The sequence below is a fragment of the Tamandua tetradactyla genome, chromosome X (genome assembly GCF_023851605.1).
Source record: "Tamandua tetradactyla isolate mTamTet1 chromosome X, mTamTet1.pri, whole genome shotgun sequence".
NCBI classification, from domain to species: Eukaryota; Metazoa; Chordata; class Mammalia; order Pilosa; family Myrmecophagidae; genus Tamandua; species Tamandua tetradactyla.
This window is the reverse complement of record NC_135353.1, coordinates 58,312,953-58,339,479: the sequence shown is the minus strand read 5'-3', so window position 1 is coordinate 58,339,479 and position 26,527 is coordinate 58,312,953. Positions and strand designations below refer to the sequence as shown.

General features: G+C 35.7%; 1 protein-coding gene across 1 annotated transcript in view; it reads left to right on the top strand.

Annotated features, from left to right (window-relative positions):
- The window catches only part of ALG13 (ALG13 UDP-N-acetylglucosaminyltransferase subunit), an 88,061-nt gene extending 68,754 nt beyond the window's left edge, over positions 1-19,307 (top strand). Inside the window, 3 exon segments of the mRNA XM_077146969.1 lie at positions 4,387-4,427; positions 6,605-6,788; positions 18,746-19,307. Coding sequence (XP_077003084.1) covers positions 4,387-4,427; positions 6,605-6,788; positions 18,746-18,990 — 470 coding nt within the window. The 3' untranslated portion in view covers positions 18,991-19,307.
- The last annotated feature ends 7,220 nt before the right edge of the window (positions 19,308-26,527 follow it).

The window sequence follows — 26,527 nt, the reverse complement described above, 5'->3', positions numbered from 1 at the left end:
CGGATATTAGTATAGCTACTCCTGCTCTTTTTTTGATTGTTGTTTCCATGAAATATCCTTTCCCAACCTTTCACTTTCACCCCATTTTTGTCCTTGGGTCTAGAATGAGTCTCATGAAGACAGCATATAGATGGGTCCTGTTTTTAAATCCATTCTGCCAGTCTGTGTCTTTTGATTGGGGTGTTTAATCCATTAACATTTAGTATTATAATTGTAAAGTCAGTATTTTCTTTTACCATTTTGTCTTTTGGATTTTATAAGTCATATTAATTTTTTTTTTAACTTTTTCTGGTAGTTTTCATTTCTACACTCTTCTCTGTACCTTTCTCTCCTGCCTTTTCCTGTCTGCCTGTAGGAAATGCACAAATCTTAAGTGTATATTATACTGAGTTTTGACAGACGCATGCATGCAACTGTGTAACCCAATTGCCTGTTAATTTATAGAAAATTCCCATGATTCCACATAGTTCCCTCATGCCTCTTTGTAGACTTTCCCCACTTCACCCTCACCTCTCTCTAGAGTACATACAACTGGTCTGATTTTTTTGTACTGTAGATTAGTTTTACCTTTTTTTTAAAATTTCATATAAATGTAGTTGTGCACTATTACTCCTTTTGGAAGGCTTCTTAAACTCAGTATAATGGTGTTCTTGAGAGTCATCTCATGTTGCATCTATGAGTACTTTATTTGCTTTTACTGATATTTAATTGTATGAGTGTCCCACAATTTGTCCACTCTGTTGTTTGGAGAAGTTATGAGTAAAGTGGCCATGAACATTCTCTTAAGAGTCTTTGTGAATATGTTTCATTCCTCCTAGGTGGAATGAAATGAAATGAAAACAAAATTCCCTAGGAGTGGAATTGTTGGGTCATAGATAGTTGTATGTTTAATTTTATAAGAAACTGCCAGCCATTTTTCCAAAGTTGTAATATTTTACACTTGCACTAGCACTGTATAAGATTTTCTGTTGCTTCTCATCTTGACCAACAGTGTTGTCACACTTTAATTTTAGCCATTTAATGACTGATGAATGAGCCCTTTTTCATGTGCTTATTGACCTTTTGCATATATTTTGAAGTGTCTGTTCACATCTTTTAACTATTCTTATTTTTTGGGTAATTTGTCCCCTTATAATTGAGTTTTAAGAGTTCCTTACCTATTCTAAATACTAGTTGTTTGCTGGATATGTTTGTGAATATTTTCTCCAAATCTGTTGCTTGGCTATTTTCTTTATGGTGTCTTTCCACGAGCAGAAGTTTTCTATTTTGATGAAATCTAATTTATCAAGTTTTTATGGTTACTTCTTTCTGTAACCTAAGAAACCTTTGCCTTCCTCCAAATTATGAAGATATTCTCCAATGTGTTCCTCTAAAAGCTTTATGATATTTGGCTTTTACGATGAGTGACCATCCCAAATTATTATTTTTTGTATAGTATGACATGGTGGTTATGATTTTTTGTTTTCTTATGGATGTTTAGTTTTCCAGCACCATTTGTGGGAAAGGTTTTTTTTTTTAATCACTGAAACACTTTGTTGTCTTGATAAAAAAATCAAATAGGTTTGATACCAGGAGCCTGCTCATGTGAAAAAAAAAATCAGATAGCTGTTGTGTGATTCTACTTTTGGCCTCTCTATTCTGTTACATTTATCTATTTTTAAATTTCTTTACCAGTACCAAAGTGTATTTATAGTAAGTTTTAAAGTCAGGTAGTGTACATTACCTAGCTTTTATTCTTTTGTTAAAATTAGCTTTGAGTGTTTTAGGTCATTTTTTTTTCCATTTATTTGTCAAATAAAAATTGGAATTGCATTGAATCTTTAGATCAATTTGGGGAGAATTGCTGTCTTCACAATATTAACTCTTTGGATCCATGCACATAGTATCATAGTATATTTCTCGATTCCATTTATTTAGGTCTTCTATGGTGCTTCTCACCTTTGTGTGTGTGTGTATAACAGTCTTCTACATCTTTTGTTAAATGTATTTCTGTGTATTAGGGGTTTTAATGCTTTAGTAAATAGAATTTTTATGACTTCATTTTCTAATTGTGTCCTCCCTTAGTATATAAACGCACAGTTGACTTTTGAATATTAACTTTGGCTGATTTTGTTTTTGAGAAAAATCTTTCACAGGGGGTTAAAAACTATATCCATTGTCTCCTTCCTAGGTCATGTCTTTATCATCTCATCCCTGAACAGTTAGCGTGGCTTCCTAGTTGTTTGTATTGTTCTGATGCCTTTACCCATTTTGCGTCTCTTCCTAGTTCAAAACCCTTTGATGAATCTCCAATTTCTGTAGATTGAAGCTCAAAACGTTTAGCATGGCACTTTAGATTTTTGACAATCTAGTCTCTACTACATTCCAGCTTTATATCCTCTACTCTTCATACTCTAGGCACCTGATTTTCTATTCCTAAGCCTCTGGTGACCTGGTGATAGTACTCATCTTCTCTCCCCATCTACTCTCCCATGTAACTTCCTATTTAAATCTTATCTTCAAATCCCATCATTTTCATAATGCCACCCCTGCCGATCTTATTTCAAAGTGATGTGTTTCCTTTGAGTTCTTACAGATCTTATCTATGCCACGTTTAACAGTTTGAGATAAATTAATTCATATGCCATACAATTCTCCCACTTAAAATGTAGAATCATCAGTTTATAGTATATTCATATATATATGCAACCATCACCACTATCTAATCTCAGAACATTTTCCTCACCCTAGAAAGAAACCCTATACTCATTAACAGTCACTCCCTTTCTCCTTCCACTCTGCCCTTGACAACCACTAATTTACTTTCTGTCTTTATACATTACCCTAGCCTGGATATTTCATATAAATGGATTCGTGCAATCTGTGGTCCTTTGTGACTCACTTCTCTCTAAGGTCTTCAAGGTTCATCCATGTTGTAACATGTATCAGTATTTCATTCTTTTGTGGCTGAATAATATTCCTTTGTGTCAGTTCCTTGTTCTGTTTTATTGTTAAATAATATTCCATTGTGTGGATATACCACATTTATTCATTAGTTGGTAAAATGTGGGTTGTTTGCACTTTTTGGCTATTAGAAATAGTACTGCTGTGGGCATTTATGTGCAAGTTTTCGTGTGGGACGTATATTTTCATTTCTCTTGGTTATGTATTTGTGAGTGGAATTCCATGCCACTTGTGAATTTACTTCCTGCTATTTATCTTATAATTCTTTAGCTTGAGCATCACATTTATACTGTACTCTCACATAATTGTTAAAATACCAGTTGATTTCTTTCAACAGTTGTGGTAGATATATTTGTATGTTTAGGGAGTCTCCAACTTAAGGAGGGGTTTTCTGAGCGTTCATTTCTTAATTTATTGGAACTCAGTTTGTGTTATCTTATAAATAAGAATATAGGAGTTATAACAAAGAAGATAGGATTTAACACATGATTATGACTGCTGAATCATTACATTGATATTTCTTTCAGTCTCTAGTGTCTTGGAGCAGCTAGAAGGAAAACCTGAAATTGTGGAACTGTGACCCATACCAAGCTCTGAAATCTGTTCTATAACTACTTATTAAAATGTACTTTGAAATTTGGTGCTTTTTTGAATATATGTTATATATCACAATAAAAAGTTAAAGAAAAAAAGTGAATATAAAGTTCCCAGGAAAAGTACATTTGGAGATGCAATTGTACTGCTAGGAACATTTCCTCTTCCCCTTACATCTAGTTTTTGTTTCATTTAGGATATTTTTAAATTAAGTTCCATAATGTTTGAAGACATTTTTATCACCTAAAGATATAACAAATTTTGACTTAGTTCAAATTAAGTTCCATAATGTTTGAAGACATTTTTATCACCTAAAGATATAACAAATTTTGACTTAGTTGCTCATTGCTTTTTCTGTTTGGAGTTTTAGTGACGGATATGGTACTCATGTTAAATAAAAACAAGGTGAATTGTTTTATGCCGTGCTAGTTGTCCCAGCAGACATCACTAATCTCAGCATTAGTTTATAATATGTAGTAGCTCTATTAACTCAGGACCAATATGATTACTCATGTAACAGATTTGTATTAAAGTAAAATTTCAGTCTTGAAACAAGCAAGGAAATGCCTTTCCTGGATTCTCCCTAAATATTAGCAGAATGGCATTTGTGTAACTTCTAGCTAATATTAAGAATCATAAGATGTATTTATGGCTATTAAACCTTGGATCAGAAAGTGATGTTATATGTAATGGTAGGCAAATGGTCCTTTGCTATAAGGTAGAATTGTAGTTTGTGTCGATGTAGGAAGACTGCATTAATATCTACCTTAAAGCTCAGTGAGAAAAGCTTTTAAGTGGTAGTTTTAATTGCTGATGTCATCTGTTACTAAAATTTTATTTTAATTTTAGATACAAAAGTTCTGCAGTACTATTTCAATCTGGGATTGCAGGTAAGAGTCATGTTAAGGTTGCTTCAGTAAGCTCTGTATTAAAAATATGAGTTGTTTTGATAATCAGATTCTTGAAGTTTAAAAGATGAGAAAATCTTATTTGAGGATCCTAGTTCCGAGTTGGACACTGTAAGGGGCCTCAATATTTTATTTCTCTCTTAAGATATTCCTAAAGATGTTATGGCCCAGTTTTATACTTTAGCTTCCCAGAATTTCAGTTTCTCTTATAAAATAGTGGTTAAATTGAGGAGAGGGCTGAGTGGCAGTTTATCATCATATGAAAACCCTTTCATATATTTTTTTTGTCTCAGAATTTAAAAATGATTAATTTATCCTGGTATTCTTGTTTGCTAGCTGCCGGAATGTGATATACCAGAAACAGAATGGGTTTTAAAAAGGGGAATTTATTAAGTTGCAAGTTTACAATTCTAAAGCTGTGAAAATATGCAAATTAAAGCAAGAATATAGAAAGGTCCAATCTAAGGCACCCAGGGAAAGATATCTTGGTTCAGGAAGGCCGATGATGTTCAGGGTTTCTCTCTCAGCTGGAAAGATACATGGTGAACATGGCAAGGTTTGCTAGCTTTCTCTTCTGGCGTTTTCCTTCTTCATCTCCAAAGGTCTCTGGCTGTGTGGGCTCTCGTGTTTCTTGTGACTCTGAAACTATTTCCAAAGTATTTCCTCTACTAAAGGATTGCAGTAAACTGATCAAGACCCACCTGGAATAAATGGGTGGAGTCACAACTCCCTTTAATCAAATTCACATCTCTGTGGAGATAATCTAATCAAGTTTGAACATACAGTGCTAAATACAGATTAAAAGAAAAGACTGCCTCCACAACATGGATCAGGATTAAAACATGGTTTTTCTAGGGTACATAATCCTTTCAAACGGGCACACCTAGCTACTAATATTTTATGACTATTTGAGCATTTTATGTGAAAAGTAATCAGACTAACTCATAGATATTTAGGGATTGGCATTATTTTTAAAGCACTCGTTCATGTTCATGAATATCTGCCAAACACTGGTTTCCATCATTCACCTTAGTCATACAGGGGAGTACTGATAAAGGTCTTTATCACCAAAGGTGTCTCTGATTTGAGGTGAAAGCTTACTTCTGCTTTATTTTTTCAGGGGTCATTTTCCTCCTGAAATAACCTGACTTCTGATATAAGAGATAGCATACTTATTAAAAAGGAATGGCGCATCTTACGATTTGTCAAATGATAGTAAACTAGATAGTCTCCTGAATAGTGCTTGGACTAGTTTCTATTCCCAGATACTAGTTTTCCTAAAGCCTGACCATATCATTGCCAGAAAACTGTCTACCCCAACTGGCATGCATCTATACTGAAAAAGTAGTGTGGTATGGTGTTAGAATTTTGTTCCTTGAAACTGTTTTTCCTAAATGCCGTTTCAAGAGCTGAAAAAATAAACAACTTGCTCCTTCAGTTATGCTAGTTTATTATAGTCACATATGGAAACTTGCCATCTGTTCCACCAGGCTGAGGCATTTAAAATATTCTCCTGAGTTTTTTCATCATAGTGATACCAGAAAGTGCAGAATAGATATTTTAATATCTGTTCATATGAGAAATTACAGTGTTCATTGTAGAACATTTGGAAAATGCTAAAGTAAGAAGAAAATCAAAATCTGTTGCATAACCACTGTATGCTTTGATATCTTTTCTTATGGCTTTTAAATTCTTTTTGCAAAATATGGACTCTGCTATATAACTTTGTAACTGTTTAACTTAACAATATGAGCATTTTTTCCTTAAATATTTGACAGCATATTTTTATTGCCTGTATTGTATTCCATTAGGGATATTTCATAATTCATTCAGCTAGTTTTCTATTGTTGAGTACTTGGGGTTGGTCAATTTTTTTTTTTAAATAATGCTGCAAAAACATCTTTGAATACAGGTCTTTGTGTACATCTCTGATTTCCTAGGGATGCCTTCCTAAAAGAATCCCTAGGTCCAAATGTGAGATACAGATACTACAAAAGATCTCCAAGTTATAATAGAGAACAGACTTTCTAAATGCCTACTCTTTTAGTTCAAAAAAGTTACTGCTAACACACCTGAAAATCGCAGCCCAATTGGTATTTAGAACTTTAAGAACAGAGAACAGTAAATATTTTTGTTTTTTTCCCCCTTTCTTGCCCAAGTGTTATCACCACAACTACTGGCACTCCATGGTCTATGTGCCACAGATGCAGCAGCAGCAGCAGCTTCATGTAGAGAATTATGCAATCTATACTGAGCCACCTCCTCTGGTAGACCACACCATTCCTCATTTGTGCAGTGAGGTGGGGAGAGCAGATGGCACACAGGTAGAAGCATCAGCAAATGGTAAGTATGTAATGGGGTTGCTGGTAAGAAAGACAATTGGATTTTATTATGTGTAATTTAATAGTAGCCTTTATATGATTTATTAGGTCCATGTACTAGACCAGTGGTTCTCAAAGCATAGTATATGGACCCCTTGGGGTTCCTGAGACACTTTCAGGGGGTCCACAATGCCACAAGTATTCATAATAATACTAATTTTTTTTTTTCGTGGGCAGGCACCAGGAATTGAAGCTGGGTCTTTGGCATAGCAGGTGAAAACTCTGCCACTGAGCCACCATGGCCTGCCCTATAATAATACTAAAATTTTATATGCCCCTCTCACTGTGTTGACATTTGCCTTGATGGTACAAAAATCAATGGTAGATGAACCTGGCACTTAAGCTCAAGTCAACTCAGTGGCACCAAACTGCTAGTAATCACTGTCTTCCTCACTGCCACACACTCATGATGCAGAAATGTCAATTTTATACTTTTTGTTTCATCAAAACCTTTTTTCATTTCATTAACTCTTCATCCTTGAATAATTGTCTTTAATAATTTGTGTGAAAAATGAGAAGTGTCTGTAAAGCACTTCTGCGTACCAAATGAAGCATGATAATAACTTAAGGAAAAAGTCTTGTGCAATTGAGGTGAACTAGCTCAGTTTTTTCATGGAACACCATTTTTACTTGAAAGAATGATAGAAAAACTATGGTTATTCTAACTTGGGTATCTGCGAGCATTTTTTCAAAAGAACAAAATGGGCCTATACTTTGAAGAAAATAATTGAAAATATTCATTGATAAAGTTAAAATTTAAGCTCTCAAAAATTAGAATTTTAGAAAACTTGTATTTGCCACTGTGAACTTGACAACTTTCCCCAAACTTAAAACTCTTCTAAGAAGGTAGTTGGGGATATCAATGAATGTGATTATTTTTTTACATTGTAGAATAGAATATATGAACATTTGGAAGATATGCATTGCTTAATGAAACAATTTTTTCCCAGCTGCCAAAGTTTAATGTTATCTATACATGATTTTCTAAAAAATCTATCCAAAATGCAAAGTAGGACAGTGGATTTTAATTTAACAGAGTATGAAAAATTCACATTGCTAATGATGTTTAAAAAACTAATACTTACCTAGTTTTGTGTAGTATCAAAGAATATCTATAGTTTTCTGAAAAGCTGTTTATTAAAAAAAACTCTTACATATCTGTGTGAGGCCAGATTTTTTCATAATACTTCAACCAAAACAATGATAGATTAAATGCTGACACAGAAATAAGAATCCAGCGGTCTTCTATTCAGCCAAACATTAGAAATTTACACAAGTGTAAAACACTGCCATTTTTCTCCGTTTTTTCTTTTTGGAACATAAATTATTTGTGTTAACATGTAATGGACATTTTGAAATATTTTTAACTTTATCAGTTCAATTTCTAATGTAGTAATTGTTACAGCTCCCATAAACTAAAGCTGTTTGGGGGTCCTCGTTTTTTTTTTTTTTTTGCCTCAAATGACAGGAATATATTCTTACACAGTTCTGGAGTCTAAAAAGTCTTAAATCAAGGTGTCGACATGGGTGATTCCTCCTGGAGGTTCTGAGGGAGAATCTGTTCCAAGCCTTTCTCCTGTCTGCTGGTGGTTTGCTGGCAATCCTTGGCATTCCTTGGCTTGCTGTACTTCAGTCTCTACCTCAGTTGTCCAGAGCATTCTCCCTATGTGTCTCTGTGTCCAAATTTCCCTCTTTTAAATAACATATATATATATATAAAGGCAATAAATTTCAAAGTTCATTGCAACAATTAGTTGTAGAACAGATTTCAGAATTTGGATGGGTTATAATTCCACAATTTTAGGTTTTTATTTCTAGCTGCTCTAAGGTACTGGAGGCTAAAAGAAATTTTAGCATAATGATTCAGCACTATACTCATTTGTTAAACCTGACCTTTTCTGTATAAATCCGCCATCACTTTTTTGATATTTCTCCCATTCTTTAGGGGTATTTTGGCTATGCCCATTCTAACCTTTTCATGTAGGAAGGGGCTAGGGATAACATGGAATGAGGAATGGAACTACTTGATGTCTGTAAGGGCTGGCACATCTGCATTTCAGGACTAATCTGGTCCAGGGACCCATCCGGAGGTTGCAGATTTTGGAGAGTTACCCTAGTGCAGGGAACCTTTGTAAAATCTTATATAATGCCCTAGGTATTCGTTAGGCTTGGCAGGAATGGTTTTGGTTGCGGTTTGGCACCTTATGATAGGTGGCAATGTCTAACTAAAGTGTGCATAAGAGTGACTTTCAGTGTAGCCTCTCCATTCTATTTGAACTCTCTCAGCTACTGATACGTTATTTGTTAAACTTCCTTTCACCCTTTTTGTCAGAGTAGCATTGTTGATCCCGCGGTACCAGGGCCAGGCTTATCCCTGAGGGTCATCTCCCAGGGAGACTTCATCCCTGGATGTTGAGTTCCATGAAGGTGGGAGGGCAGTGGTTTCACTTGCAGAGTTGGGCTTAGAGAGACAAAGGCCACACCTGAGGAACAAAAGAGATCCTCCAGAGGTGACTCTTAGGCATACCTATAAGTAGGCTGAAGTTCTCTGCTACATAAATATGCTTCATGAGAGCAAGACTCAAGGTCAAGACCTTGGCCTGTTGACTTGGTTGTCCTTAACCTTTGGCACAGAATATGGGTTTCCCCAGTGGCAAGGTTTAATAGTTCTATAATTTTTCTCCCACCCCTCAAGTGACTTTGCCAATACTTTCTGATTACCTGCTTAATATACTCTGGGATATATCCAGGCATTACATTGAGCTATATAGGATTAAACGCTCTTTTGCTTATTCTGGGCTCCCTTTGTTTGGGTTCTTTAAATGTTCTGTCCGGACAGGTTGAGTTAGATTATGGGCTACAGAAAACATAGGTTCTGGATATAATAAAACTTTCTTCCTCTGATCTCAAAGAGTAAGTGAAGTTCTAAAATACAGGCAATGTCTTCCTTACCCCTGTATTCTGAGCTACCTTAATCCTGATACTATTGGTGTCATTCTTATCCCTGAGTCGCAGGTCCTCAATTTTTAAGAGTGTAAAGGGATCCCAAGACCAAAAAGTGTGAGAACCACTTTGCCAGACTATAAGGTTTGTTCTTCTATGAGTTCATAGTATAATACAGATAGGGAAACATTTCGAGGTATTTTAGAGTAGAATCCTTGGATTGCCCTTGGAAAGAATCAGCATGAGGTAGAAGAACGGATATAGAGTAACTTAACTAAATCTGCTTCACATTCCAGCAATGCTGCTTGATGGTTGTGACCTTGGCTAAGTTAATTTAACCAATCTAAACTGATTTTCTGTAAAATAGGAAGTACTTGACTTGCCAAAGTTGTTATAATAATTGAGTCCTTAGGTATAAGTATATTTTGCCTCATGCATATTAGGAATGCTAATTCCTTTTTCTCTTCCCTTCCATTCTTTAAGGATATTACTGGCTTTGGAATGCTAGCACTATAGAATCTTATCCCTAGGGTGGTGGTGTGATAAGACTTGTAATAATAATGAAAATATCAACTTTTATTGCAGTTTTCTGCAATACACCTTTCATGGAGCCATTTTTGTAGTAAACTATGAGACGTGGCAGTCTTAATTTCACAGAATGAGCTGATCTATAAGTTACCTTAAGTAATGGAGGATTCCTTTTTGTCTAATATTTATAGTCACTATAGCAAAGGCAGAACAGTATTTCCACTGAAGCTGAGTTGTGGTAGCGAAAGTGTTGTAAAATTAAAATGATGCTAGGATCTTAACGGCATTCAGGAGATGACACATTAATGTTTGGTCTTTTAGGATGCTCTTCAGAACTATGTACTTCCTAGTATAGACCAGACTGCATAGGCACTTGTGTTTTTAATTGTTAAAGTGGTACAAAATGGAGGTTCCTGGAAGATGGCTGAAAAGGGTAGATTGAATTCAGCCCTGCTCCAAGGAAACGTTAGAGAAGGGACAGGAGGGTAACTGAGATGGCAATTCAAGAGTACAGTTGACCTGGCAGAGCCTTCTGCACCACATAGGCTGACCCTGGTTGCAAAAGCGGAGGAACTGAGAAGCAGAGAACTGGAGCCAAATGTGGAAGCACAGAGCCTACAGGAGTGCACGGACGTGGAAACGGGGACCAGGAAGTAAGCCAAGCCACGCTCCTTGAACTTGCTACCCTCATCAGTGCAGCCCTGTGACTCACCCCAAACCCCAGGCACCTCAATCCCGTCACCCACCCCCACACCCTAACCTCAAATGCAGCCCAACCAACCTTTCCTGCACCCTTTACGAACACTACTCCCCTTCTCTGCAGGCTGTCACCAGCGCAAAAAAGGCTGTGGGGTGCTAACCTCCATACCCAGGCTACACCTGCCCCCTGCCCATAGTGTTGCACATCCTCACCCCGCCCCCCACCACCCTGAGCTCTGCTCATCAGTTTATGGCACTCTTAGACATACATATGCTCATGGCTCTCAGTCACACTTCCCAGCTCTGAGAAAGCACTGACCTCCAGAGCTGGGTCATATCTGCCCCCAGCCCATGAAGGCATAATGTTGACCTGCTGCCATAGCTCTGTGCATGTGCACAAAGGGCTCTGATTACTAGGCCTGTGCACACCAGGGTTATGGCCCCCAGACCTGTGCACATGCACAATTACGTCCTCTCTGGCAGCTGGGCACCCACGATCACAAGCATCAGCGTAACATCCCCAACCTGTGCCCATACCTGTGCTGCAACACATCATGACACTGTTGTGCCCTACCCCATACCCTGCATCCTGCTACACATCCACCCCACAAACACAAGGCTTTAGACTACTGAAGGAAATCAACTCCCAAAGTAAATCAATCAAGATATTTACTGTGAAGAAAACAACAGAAGGTCACTAAGCATATCACAATGCAGACAGATATAGCCCAGCCTAACAACCAAATTAAAACACCAGAGGAGACACAGATGCTGAAACGAATATTCGAAGATGTTCATATAACTCAATAAAATAAATGTGATGGCTAATGACATACAGGAGATCAAGAAGACAGTAGAAGGAACATAAAGAGGAACTTGATCCATCACTGTTTAAGGGTTGAACCTTTTTGAAAGGGAGAGTCTGAATCCATTCCATGGAGTTCACATCAAAGATATCAACTGCATTTTCATTATACACTGAGAGATATGGTGCGTTGTAACAACAAGAGGAAGTTGACAGGGAGCTTTTAGGATGTGTCTGGTGCTGGGCTAAGCATTTTGCATGCATGATATCATTAACTCCTCTCCAGGCTGGCACTGTTATTAAGGTATAGTTTATAAATGAGGAAGTTGAGGCTCAGAGAGTAATTTGTTCAAAATTTATTTGCTAGCAGAGGGAGGATGTTGACTTGGTACAGTCCAATGAGAGTCAAACTTCATCACCACCAAACTCTACTTTCTTTCATTAGGATATCAGAGAATAACATAGAGAAAACTGATTTTGTTTCTGCTTCTCCAGTGTTCTCCATGGACCACTGCTGAGTCTTTGTGTGTACAGATTATTCTTATCCAAATTTGAGCTAAATATGGTAGTCAGTCTCCTGGGGTTTACTCTTTACTTGTCTATTCCATGATGCTTTGGAAGCAAGTCAAATATCCCACTTCTTTTCTTTACTCCATTCTACATATTCACAACCACAACGTCAAATATATTAGACTTTCTATGATAAAGGCCAAATTCTTATCAACCATAGCCCTTCATGACCAATCTGCTCATCTAGTCTAGTTCATCTCCAAGCATGTACTATCCTGAAAGCCATAGACTAGAGCTATTGGAGACCACTCAAATTGCACAAATAGTGTCTCTGATCAGGTCATTTCTGGTCTCCCCTGTAATGGAAGATATATTTCCCTTGTCCTCATCTGGAGAACTTTTGTCTGTCCTTGAAAGAATATTCTAAGAGCTGTCTCCAGTGTAAACCCACCAGGCAGAATAAATCTGTTCTCCATGATGCCAGAATGTTCTGCACAGCTATCTGTTATGAAAAAAAAAAGAGGAACTTGAAAGAATGAATAGAAAAATAGCCGATATCACAGAGATTAAAGACTGTTGACCAAATGAAAAACAGACTAGAGGCACACAAGACCAGATTTGAAGAGACGGAAGAAAGAATAAGCGATATAGAGGACGAGATAACTGATTTCAAACACTCAAAATACCAAATGTCAAAAAAGATGGAAAAATTCTAATTTGATCTCAGGGAAACGATAGACAAATCAAAATGCACAAATATAAGAGTCATTGGTATCCCAGAAGAAGAGAGGACTAAAGGGTTAGGAAGAGTAGTTGAGGCTATAATGGGGGAAAACTTCCCAACCCTTACAAAGGACATAAATACACAAATCAAAGAAGCCCTAAAAACTCCAAACAGAATAAATTCAAATAGGCCTTCCCAAAGACACATACTAATCAGTCTGTCAAATGTTGAAGAGAAGCAGAAAATTTTGAAAGTGGCAAGAGAAAAACAATCTACTACATACGAGGGAAACCACATAAGGCTGAGTTCAGACTACTGAACTGGCGTAATGGAGGCAAGAAAGCAGTGGTATGATACATTTAAGATTCTGAAAGAGAAAGACTTCCAGCCAAGAATTCTGTACCCAGCCAAGTTGCCCTTCAAAACTAAGGGAGAGATTAAAATCTTCACAGACAAACAAATCCTGAAAGAATTTGTCAACAAGAGACCAGATCTACAAGAAATACTAAAGGGAATCCTGCCAGTTGAAAAAAAATGACATGATAGGGAGATCTGGAGGAGGGCACAGATTTGAAGAGCACCAGTTAGGGTAACTTAAAGGATAAAAAGAGAAAGAGGGAAAAGAATATATAGATCTGACGAATAAAATAAAAAATATAAATTGGTGGATTCAAGAAACACCTTTTCAGTAATAACTTTGAAAGTTAATGGACTAAACTGGCCAATTAAAAGAATATATAGATCTCACCAAAATTAAAAAGATAAGATGGTGGATTCCAGAAACACCTTTTCGTACTTTGAATGTTAACAGACTAAGCATACCAATTAAAAGATACAGATTGGGGGCAGGCCACGGTGGCTCAGCAGGCAAGAATGCTCGCCTGCCATGCCAGAGGACCTGGGTTTGATTTCCGGTGCCTGCCCATGTTAAAAAAAAAAAAAAAAAAGATACAGATTGGCAGAATGGATTAAGAGATATAATCCAGGTATATGCTGCTTACCATAGACTCATCTTAGACACAAGGATACAAATAGAGTGAAGGTGAAAGGACGGAAAAAGATTTTCCATGCAAGTTGAAACCAAAAGAAAGCAGGAGTAGCTTTACTAATATCAGACAAAATATACTTTAAATGTAAAGACATCATAAGAGATGAAGAAGGACACTATATACTACTTAAAGGGTCAATTCACCAAGGAGATATAACAATCATAAATGTTTATGCTCCCAAACAAGGAGCTCCAAAATACGAGACAGACATTGGCAAAACTGAAGGGAGCGATAGATGTTTCAACAATAATAGTATGAGACTTCAGTACACCACTCTCTTCTATGCATAGAACAACAAGGCAGAAGATCAGCAAGGAAATAGAGAAGTTAAATAACTTGATAAATGAATTAGACCTAATAGACACATATAGGTCATTGCACCCCAAAGTAAAGATTATACATTCTTCTCCATGCTCATGGAACATTCTCCAGGATAGATCATATGCTGGGGCACAAAACAGGTCTTTATAAATTTATAAACATTGAAATTATTTAAAGCACCTTTTCTGATCACAGTGAAATGAAGTTGGATCTCAATAACCACTAAAGAATGAGAACCTTCACAAATGTATGGAGATTAAATAACACACTCTTAAACAATCAGTGGGTCAAAGAAGAAATCACTGGAGAAATCAGTAGGTATCTGGAGACAAATTAATGTGAGAACACAACTTAGCAGAATTTATGAGATGCAGCAATGGCTGTGCTGAGAGGGAAATTTATTGCCCTAAATGCTTACATTAAAAAACAAGGAAGAGCAAAAATTGAGGACTTAATTGCTTACCTGGAGGAACTTCAGAAAGAACAACAAACTAATCCCAAAGCAAATAGAAGAAGAGAAATAAGAAAGATTAAAGCAGAGTTAAATGAATGGGAGAACAAAAGAATAATAGAAAGAATCAATAAAACCGAAAGTTGGTTCTTAGAGAAATCAATAAAATTAATGGGCCACTAGTAAGACTGACAAAGACCAAAAGAGAGAGGATGCAAATAAACAAAATCAGAAATGAGAAGGGGTGTGTTACCACAGACCCTGAAGAAATAAATCATAAGAGGATACTATGAACAACTATTTGCCAACAAACTAGACAACTTACATGAAGTGGAAAAATTCCTGGAAACACACAAAGAAGTTACACTGACTCAGGAAGAAATAGAAGATTTCAGCAAACCAATCACAAGTAAAGAGATTCAGTCAGTCATCAAAAGTCGTCCTACAAAGGAAAGCCCAGGGCCAGATGACTTCACAGGGGAATTTTATCAAACATTCCAAAAAGAACTAACCCCAATCCTGCTGAAACTTTTCCAAAAAACTGAGGAAAAAGGAACTCTACCTAACTTATTTTATGAAGCTAATATCATTTTAATACCAAAACCAGGTAAAGATGCTCTTAAGAAAGGAAAACTACAGGCCAATCTCTCTAATGAACAAAGATTCAAAAATTCTCAACAAAATATTAGCAAATTGAACCCAACCACACATTGAAAGAATTATATACCATGACCAAGTGGGGTTTATACCAGGATTGCAAAGCTGGTTCAACACAAGAAAATCAGTTAATGTAATATAGTATATTAACAAATTGAAAGGGAAAAATCACATGATCATCTCTATTGATGCTGAAAAAGCATTCAACAAAATTCAACACCCTTTTCTGATAAAGTGGAACAAAATAATTATTTAGATGATAAGCATTATACTGGAGAACTATTGGATAGGCTAATTATTATCGATTCTCTTACAGGCACTTAATTGACTAGAAGAATGCCAAAGAATTTATGTATTTAGCCTGTTGGTACCTAAATCATCCCAGAAAGATAGCTATATCTAAATAGAGTACATTTGTTGTATATTTTTAAATATAAATATATATATATTTGTATGCTGTATGATGTTTCATTCTTTTTCCTTGTGACTATCCCCTTATTGCAGCACCGTTTGTTGAATTTTTGTTTGTTGGGTTTTTCATTTGTTTACTTGCTTGTTTGAAAAGTGCATGGGCCGGAAATCGAACTCAGGTCTCCCACATGGCAGGCGAGAATTCTACCACTGAGCTATCTTTGTACCCCCTAAATATATTTTTTTAATTTGGAAATTTCCATTTAACTTTTTGGTGTAGACTGTCTTAATCAGTGTTGTTCATATCTAAAGTGCTCCTGCTGCAGTTTCCTTGATCTTTGATTTATAGTCGGTGATAAATTTCATTCTCACCTTTAAGAATATCCATTTACGGGCATACCTTGGAGATATTGAGGGTTCAGTTCCTGACCACCGTGATAAAGTAGATATAGTAGTAAAGCAAGTCACATGACTATGTTTTGTATCCCAGTGCATTTAAAAATTATGTTTATACTATACTGCAGCCTATTAAGTGTACAGTAGCATTACATTTAAACAGTGAATACCTTAAATAAAAAATATGTGAAAAAATGCTAACCATCATCTGAGCCTTCAGTGTAAACTTTTTGCCGGTTGAGGGTCTTGCTTCTATGTCGATGGCTGCTGACTGATTGGGGTGATGGTTGCTGAAGACTGGGATGGCTATGGCAATTTCTTAAAATAAGAATACAATGAAGTTTGCCAAACCAATTGACTATTCCTTTCATGAAAGATTTCTCTGTAGCATATAATGCTGTTTGATAGCATTTTACCAACAGTAGAACTTCTTTCAAATTGGAGTCAGGTCTCAAAATCTGCCACTGTTGTATCAACTAAGGTTGAATGATATTCTAAATCTTTTGTCGTCATTTCAACAATGTTCACAGCATCTTCACCAGAGTAGATTCCATCTCAAGAAACCACGTTTTTTGCCCATCCATGTGAAGCAACTCCTCATCAATTCAGGTTTTATCATGATATTGTAGGAATTCAGTCACATTTTTAGGTTCCATTTCTAATTCTTGTTCTCTTGTTATTTCTACCACATTTGCAGTTACTTCCTCCACTGAAGTCTTAAACCATTCAGAATCATCCATGAGGGTTGGAATCAACTTTTTCCAAACTTCTGTTGATATTTAGACCTCCTCCCATGAAACAGAACAGTTCTTTATAGTGTCTAGAATGGTGAATCCTTTCCAGAAGGTTTTCAATTTACTTTGCAAAAATCAATCAGAGGAATCACTATCTCTGGCAGCTATAGCCTATGAAATGTATTTCTTAAATAATAAGACTTGAAATTTGAAATGACTCCCTGATAATGGGCTGCAGAATGGATGTTTTTTTAGTAGGCATGAGAACAACATTCATGACTTTGTACATCTTTACCAGAGCTCTTTGATGGCCAGGTGCATTGTCAGTGAGCAGTAATATTTTGAAAGGAATCTTTTTTTTGAGTAGTGGGTCTCAACAATGGACTTCAAATATTCAGTAAACCATGTTTGTAAACAGATGTGCTGCCATCCAGGCTTTGTTGTTCCCTTTGTAGAGCACAGGCAGAGTAGATTTGGCATAATTCTTAAGGGCTCTAGATTTTCAGAATGAAAAACGAGCATTGTCTTCAACTTAGTCACCAATTGCATTGGAACCTAAGAAGAGGGTCAGCTTGTCCCTTGAAGCTTTGAAGCCAGGCGTGGACTTTTCCTTTCTATCTATGGAAGTCCTAGATGGTATCTCTTCCAATAGAGTCTATTTTGTCTACATTGAAAATCTGTTGTTTAGTGTAGCCATCTTTATCAATTCTCTTAGCTAGATCTTCTGTAGAATGTTTTTTGCTTCTATATCAGCACTTGCTGCTTTACTTTGGACTTTCATATTATGTGGACTGTTTATTTCCTCAGACTTCATGAAGCAACCTCTGTTCTTCTAAGTTTTCTTCTCTGGATTCCTTGCCTCTCAGCCTTCATAGAACAAAATACAGTTAGGATTTTGCTCTGGATTAGATGTTGGCTTAAGGAAATGTTTTGGCTGGTTTGATATTCTATCGAGACCAGTAAAACTTGCTGCATATCAGCAGTAAGGCTGTTTTGCTTTCTTACCATTCATATGTTCACTGGAATAGCACTTCCAATTTCCTTCAAGAACTTTTCATTTTCATTGGCTAACTGGCATAAAAGGGCCTAGCTTGGCTTTCAACATGTCTTCCTCACTAAGCTTAATTATTTCTAGCTTTTGATTTAAAGTGAGAGGCCTCCGACTCTTCCTTTCATTCAGAAATTTAGAGACCATTGTAGGGTTATTATTAGTTGACCTAATTTCAATTTTGTTATGTCTCAGGGAATAGGGAGGCCTGAGGACAGGGAGATAGTAACAGCTGGTCAGTGGAGAAGTCAGAACACATATATAATGTTTAACATTAAGTTTGCTGTCTTATATGGGGTGTGGTTCATGGCACCCCAAAACAATTGCAATAGTAACATCAAAGAAGGCTGATCATAGATCACCAACTTTTATTTCAATAAAAGTTGAAATATTGCAAGAATTACCAAAATGTGACACAGAGACACTAGTGAGCACGTGCTGTTGGAAAAAATGGTGCTGATAGACTTGATTAACCAGGGTTGCCACAAACCTTCAATTTGTAAAAATTGCATTATGTGCAAAGTACAATAAATTGAAGCACAGTAAAATGAGGTATGCCTGTATATTGCATGGCATTCTGTTTTAGTGAACTTTTGTATAAAATGTGTACTATATGTAAAGTATATTATATTCTTTGTTTCAGGTACTTTTCCAAATGGTGATGCTGCATCTATCCCTCATGGAGCAGTTTATTATCCAGTAATGTCAGACCCCTATGGGCAGCCACCTTTGCCGGGTTTTGATTCCTGTCTTCCTATTGTGCCAGATTATTCCTTTGTTGCCCCTTGGCATCCAGTTGGTTTAACATATGGTGCTATGACTCCTGGGCCAGTTGCTTATATTGCTTCAACTCCTTCATCTTCTCATTACGTACCTCAGAATATGTAAGACTCTGCAGTATGAAGTATTCTTGCACTGCCATTTTCTTGTTTTGGTTTTTAAAGTGTTTTATGTTAGTATTTAAGTGGTTTAAGTAGTTAGTGGTTACTGTTGTATCTGTCTTTAAGGTTATTTTATCTTTTGATTTAAATTAATACTTTAAAGGAATATTACTTTTGGTTGTGAATAAGGAAATTGGGATTGGATGTACAACTACCCCCATATTGAACATACCTCATTGCATTCAGTGTTTTTCTGTCAACCAGCTTGTCAACTTTATATCAGTGATGGTACCATTGATAAAAAGAATAAATCATACAAAACTGTTTCCTTGGCTCAGAAATTATACCACGTACCAAACCATGCAAAATTGAAATAATTTCATTTTTCTAGAAAATTATACAACAAAGCCAGGAACTTTTGGTTCTTGATGACTAACAACATGAAATGAGAGACCTCTTCAGGTTTCTTAAGATTTGTCAGAACCGAGCTGTGTTCTGTGATATTAATCAGTTTTGAAGGCACATGGTGCTCTGCTTTAGATTTATCCCACATGCTATTGTTTGATTTTGGATTTATGTAACTTTTACTGCACAGTATTGAATTGGTATCCTTTGCACAGTTAGCAGTAAATAAAAGCATTAAAAATTGCTAAAATGAGTGGGATTTTTTTCTTTTCTGCTTTTCTTGGCAACAAGGAGTACAGACATTTGATTATTTCCATATGTTTTTTACCCTGGCACTTTGATTGCAAAAGAATGTGACTTTATAAGCATGAACTAGTGGGCCCCTGAAATATTAATTAATCTCAGATCATTGCAATGCATTCTGCCATATCTGCTTCTTTACCCTTGAGTACCTTTGTTTTTAGGTGCATATCTGTTTTTAAAAACTCAATAATTTCCTTTTTAAACTTTTATCTAGACTTACTTTCTCTTTGTCCTTTACTTCAAATAGTTGTCATATTTGCTTCAACTTGTGTTTCTTAGACTTAATTAGTATCTCTCTCAAGGCCTGACTTTTCTCTGACTTTCTGTGAGGTACATTTCATCAGCCTTTTTGCTTTCTACCTGAAGACCACCAGACCTGTTTTTATCAGTTCCCTCTAAGGGATAATTAATGATGAATGCTTAGCTGTATCTCACCTGAAAAACAGCTATTTAAAAGTGTTCTTTGGTTACCACAAAACCATACTATATGTATCACCTTCTTTAAAGGTTAAGCTTGTGAATCAGTCTACCCTTTTCCTGCCTTTGATTATATCCCAGGCAAAGAGAACAATTTGAGACATTAGAGTTCTATTTCCTTGAACAGTTGAAAGTATGGAGTGGAATCTATTATAAAGAAGATATCCTATCTTCAATAAACTATTCTAAAGATGATTGATTATGAGTTCTAAATATGTCAGTGTATTGGTTACGGCTTCTGCCTCATATGTCATGGAACTATTTTCTTTTTTTTTTTTTATCCTTGATCTCGAGAAGTACTTGCTCTAAGTTTTAGTAGAGAGATGAATATCAGTATACATCTTCATAACAACCTAACTTTATGTGTATTGACTCCTGCTTCTTCTCTGCTAATCTCCTCGGGTGCTCAATTTGTGGAGTCTACAAATTGTCTTATTCTGAGAAAAGCTTTATTTTAGTCAAGCTTATATTGAAGCAAACCCTCCCCAGCAGTTTTCAAATGTGCTGATATTTCTGCATTATACATAACTCATATCAAGTGATTATCTTGACTATTTAAGTCCCAGTGGTTCACTGATTGACTTCAAAGGGAAGTTTAGAAGGTTATAATGTATACTGAGAACATGAATCTGGAATTACGCTGGTTTGGAGACAAGCATGTCTGCTTAGGTTTCCATTTGATTTCTTTTTATTTCAAACTTGTAGGCTATTGCCTCGGGTTCCATAACCAATTAATTCAATTTTAATGAGATGGGTTAGTACTAACTTAAAAACCAGAATTTAAATAAGTATAGTAAATTGGCCTAATTGTTACAGTTGTCAGTGTTGAAATCAACAATATTTATGGTCCGTTCAAATTGTAGAAGTACAAGTCTGCTTGTTTATGTACTATAGTCTTCTTTAAGAAATAATCAAGAAGAGTGCCTGCCTCCCTATTTTTTTCGAGTTGAAGGTGGCTTACTTATACTGCTGCAGAGCCAGTAGTGGTTCTTGAATGTGGCTGCCAGATAAAAAAAAGTGTTTTCTCTGGTAATTAAAAAAAAAAATCAGGTTTAATATATTTAATCAGCCTATAGCATAAACATAGTGGTAGGCATCTTTTTAAATATGACCTATTGACCTTTATATTACAAAAGACATTCTGTCTTTGCTCTTAATCATATTTTATCCATTTTGAATTGTTAGGGAAAAGAGGTATGAAGGTAATTTGGTTTGTCCTTTACCTTTTATTTCCACCCCCTTCCTGAGATAGATCTGGTTACACTAAAGGTAGAAAGCTGGATAATTTCCATAGTGAGGAAAAACAATTGCAATTCATTTCTATGATATGTATGTTTATTCTTAAAACTACTTGTGGCTTTTTGCCTAAAGAGCAGGTGGAAGCATCAAGTCTGTTTTACTGTTGAAATTCATGACTTGTGAATTTAAAATATCTTTCATTTCCTTGGAGCCTATAATCAAGGCACAACCTTTTAATTAGCTTTGAAAATAAAAGTATAAACAAATCATGGTTTTCATGTGACCACCAGACATTCAGAATTTAATTCAGGCATGAATTTCCATGAGTAATGACATAGTCCATTGGGGAGGGTTGAGCATGAACTTAATCTAGACCTTTCTAAATCTGGGACAAATTTAGTCTGTTTTACATGAAAGGTAATTGAAGCCTTTTATATTTTCATATAATAGCTAAAAATTCAGAAGAACTAATATAACAAAAAAGCAACCTCTTGTTTCCCCCATCCTATCTAGAATGTTAAGTTTTAGTAGGCACAAACTTGATTTGGAATACTTATTTCTCTTCTATACTACTTTTAGGGACATGTGGAAGAGTAGCTGTGTGTGGAAGGAGTTAGCTTCAAGAAAGGATGGGCCTGAATTTAGGTAACACCTGCTGTGAGGCTAAAACTGTGTTACAGTGAAAAATCTGGGAATTACTTCAAAATAATCCCTTTAGGTGTTGGGGGAACTAGATAAAAAATTACTTGAGTTACTGTTGATTAGTAACTATTGAAGCATGGGTTCATTATGCTTTTCTCTCTACTTTTGGTGTTTTAAATTTTTATAATAAAAGCTGCTTTAGTAACAGGCATTCTGGAAAGGAGATGCTTAGAAAGTTAATAAAAGTACAGGTCTTTAGGTCGGGCCACGGTGGCTCAGCAGGCAAGGACGCTTGTCTGCCATGCCAGAGGACCCGGGTTTGATTCCCAGTGCCTGCCCATGTAAAAAAAAAAAAAGTACAGGTCTTTAAACTATTTGTCTTGAATCCTGAAAAGAAATGTAAGATTTTAGAGAGGCTGTCACATGAGGTCCGTAAATACCTTCTTATGACATGTAGGGGTTGGTTGGGGTACATATAGTATAGGAAATTGATACTCGAATTTCTATAAGTTTCAAGAATATTCACAAGCTAATGTGTAAAACTAATTTTATTAAACAGATGACTTTTTTTGTAGTTGAAACAGGTCAGTGAACGAGTTCGGGTTTTACTACTTCAGTAACTTTTTCTCTAATAATCACCACTTTTGAGTTCACTTTTTTCCCCTATGCTGCCAGAGGGGAGCTTGGAAATCAAGAAATCCCTGTCTATTGAGCAGCTATTTGTTTTTCCCCGGTAGGTGGCTCTTGCCACTGGTTAGACCTTTTTGTGAAAAGGGAAAGGGTTTCAGCAAAATTGAGGTTAAACTGAATCAATTCTTACAAATTTAGTGCAGCCATTGAATAAAAATGTTAAGAACTGTTCTAACCAAATATTGGTTAATGGTATTGATTTATTGATGTTATATAGGTGATCAGTCCTCTCACCTAATTAAGTTCTTTTCCTTAACGTTATGGCGCTCTCTAAACTATACAGTACAAGTTCTTCAAATTGTTTGCAGATCTGTAGAGGAAAAAAATTCTACCCTGTTACTGGGGTACTAAAGTGATAAATAAACCTGTTTTCTTGCTGGCATATTATCTAGCTGAAAGTGAAATTTTATCTTGTGTTTAAAAAGCCAACTTATATTCAGTTTTTTAGCTTGCTTCAGGATTTGAGCTTTGATTTAATTTTCTTTCATTTCCTTTATTTAGATCTGCAGAATTAGCTTGAACTGCCCAGGGAGGTCCCCCACCTCTTCCTGGTTGTTTTGAAGCTTGGCATCGATTTGGCTTTTGTTATCTTAGCTCCTTTCTTCCACTCGCCGCTAATCTTTAATTTTATGAAAATCTGTAAGCATTAAAGTTGAAAGAATTGTGCAATGAGCATCTGTATATCCACCACCTAGATTCTACAATGAACATTTTGCCATTCTTGTTTTTTCACATATCCATGTGTCTTTGTTTTTTGATGCATTTCGAAGAAACTTGCAGATTTCAGTACACTTCACTGCTCAACACTGCAGCATGCACAAACTAGAGTTTAGTATTTGTTAGAGTCGCTTTTTTTTTTTTCTTCTTTTGAGGCAAAGTTTGCATGCAATGAAATTGAAACGTGCACTTTTTAAGTATCTGGTGCAATGAGTTTTGCCAAATGGACACACATGTGAAATCCAAGCCCTTGTCAAGTTAACATCACTCCCAGAAAATTCCCTTATGTTCATTCTCTCAATCTCTGCTTCCTTCTCTGTCATCCAGCCACCCACTGTTCATTCTAATTTTCTTCCCATCATAGATGATTTCTGCCTATTTTAGAATTGTATATAAATCAATAAAAATATTTGCTGTTTTGTGTAAGACTTTTCATCATGTAATTATCCATTCAAATTGTGTGTCAATAGTTTGCTCCTTTTCATTGCTGAGTAATAGTTCATTGTTTGGACATACTGTAGTTTGTTTATCCATTCCCCTGTTAGTGGACATCTGGACCATTTTCGGAATTTAGATATTATGAATAAAACTGCTGTGAACATTTTTGTAAAAGTTTTTTTTTTTGAGCATTTGTTTTCATTCCTTTTGGATTGGAATTATTGGATCATAGATTAGGTGTATGTTTAGTTTTATAACAAACCATGAGACAGTTCTTCAAAGTGATTATACCATATTATACTTCCACCAGCAATATATGAGAGTTTCAGTTGTTTTTCATCTTTGTCAACATTTGGTGTTAACAGTGGTTTTTGTTTTTTCCCTTTGGCATGGGTAGGTACCAGGAATCGAACCTGGGGTTCTGGCATGGCAGGTGAGAACTTTGCCACTGTGCCACTATTGCCCGTCCTAACAGTGTTTTTTATTTTAACCAACTGGGTGGTTATATAGTGAGTAGTATTGTCATTGTGGTTTTAATTTTCATTTCCCTCCTTATGTTGAGCACTTTTTCATGTACTTATTTGTCAATTATATATTCTTTTGTGAGGTGTGCTCAGATTGTTTGTGGTTTTGAGTTATAGGAGTTTTTTATATACCTGGGATGCAAGTCTTTATTAGAAAAATTACTGCTGTTTCACTTGTTCTTTCTTATCTAACCTATGTGTAATGCTATATACTGATTTCTGCTTAAAATGATTAGTCCAAGACTTACAGGCCAGTTATTTGGCTGAAGATTTATTTGTCCTAGTATGCTAAACAGTGATCTGGTGGCTTAAAAGTTAATATTAATTAGTAAAATAAAAGGCAGTAAATTTCAGGAGTCTGAACTGGGGGAAAAGCTATTAATGGCCGAAAAGTCTATTACTACAAAAATATATTAAAGAACAGTCACCTCATATATGAGGAAGTACTGTTCAAATATACTCAGGTTATGCTAGTTCAGTAATGACCACTTAACCCCAATTTATGTGTCATCTTACCCACAGATTCAAACTATTTTGTTCACGTATCATATTTTGGGCATACAATAAAGATTAATAGATTTCCAGGATTAGGTTTTCCAGTGTTGTAAACTATTCATTTATAGCTATATTCGTCCCTTCATTTCATAATCTCAGTCTTTTCTGAATGCTTATTAAATTTTTCAATACTGATAGTCACAGCTTTGTTTAATGGGAAATGTAAAAGTTACAATATTAACATTTATTCTCAATCACCTACTTTTCAAAATATATTGGACTGAGGAGGTCTCCTTAAGTGTTTCTGCTAGTCAAAGTATAGTATAAAATCCATTTTTGTTCATAAATGTTTATTAATATGTACTATAAATGATTACATTACAAAAGGGAGGAACAAAACACTAAAGCTGAGTACACATACATTTTTGGGGGAAAATAAATGCTTTATTTTTATTTTTACTGAAGCTAAAAATACACAAAATTATTTTGTACAAGATTCTTTTTAATACAGTTAAAGATGACACTGACTTTGCACTGATTACAGAAAGCATTTAAATAATAGTTACTCAAGGAGGTTTTAGCTTTTTAAAAAGTAGTCTGTAAAGCCAAAATGCTATTTATACAAACACATTTGGAATTTCCCCTTCTTGTGTTTAAGTTCAGGAGATATAAATTCAACCTTAAAGTTGATATGAACATTTTCTGTATGGTGATATGTAATTGGGGCTGCCAGATAGGCTAAGAAAGTGAATTATTAATTTAAATGTAACCTGTATTTTCTAATATTTCTTTTCTTTCATGATGGCAAATGCTAGCCTGTAGCCCCAAACTATATTCATCATTTTGAGTAGGAAAAAAATCTCCATCCTCAATTTCAGCCCCATTTTGAGAAGTCTCAAAGAAATAGAGTCCTGTGCAGAGTTTATATTATTACTGTCTTCTTGAATAATGCCACCGGTGTGTGTTCCTATATTATAAGAATCAAAAGCAAAAAACAAAAGCTTAAGACAAAAGCTTGAGAAGGATGTGTTTGTTTATCCTTATTTGAACTGAAATGTCCTAGGGAATGCCTCTGTCTTTATAGTTGAAATAAGAGAACATATGGGCTTACTTTTACTATCTTAAAAGACAAATTTGAACAGTTAAAAATTTTAAAGTTAATAGTTTATCAAATTGGACTTCTTCCTTTAACATTTAGTAAGCCACAGATTACTGTGTTAACTCTGGGTTCAGAGGTTTCTTTATGAGCTCACACAGTGTTGATTTTAATGCCATTGATTCCAGTGATCCTGTTAGACACTTGAGAATTCTGGTGGTTTCTCCTTCCCAGGTGTGCTAAGTACACATCACTTTGCTCATGGGACTACAGACTGTATTGTTTTATTTAAGCTATGCACTTAATATATTGTAAAAGGAAGTCCCACAAGTTGTGGCCACAAAGTGATGAGGCTGTACTTAAAAATGTGACCAGGTCTTATACAGGAAATACCCAGTCTGAGTTTGTGACTTTTTAATTGTCCTGAAAATTCAGCTAGCTGCTGCCGTCCCACTATTAGAGCCTCTTCCCACAGCTTCTGCTATTAGAATTTGAATCCAAAACTCTCCCTGTCATTT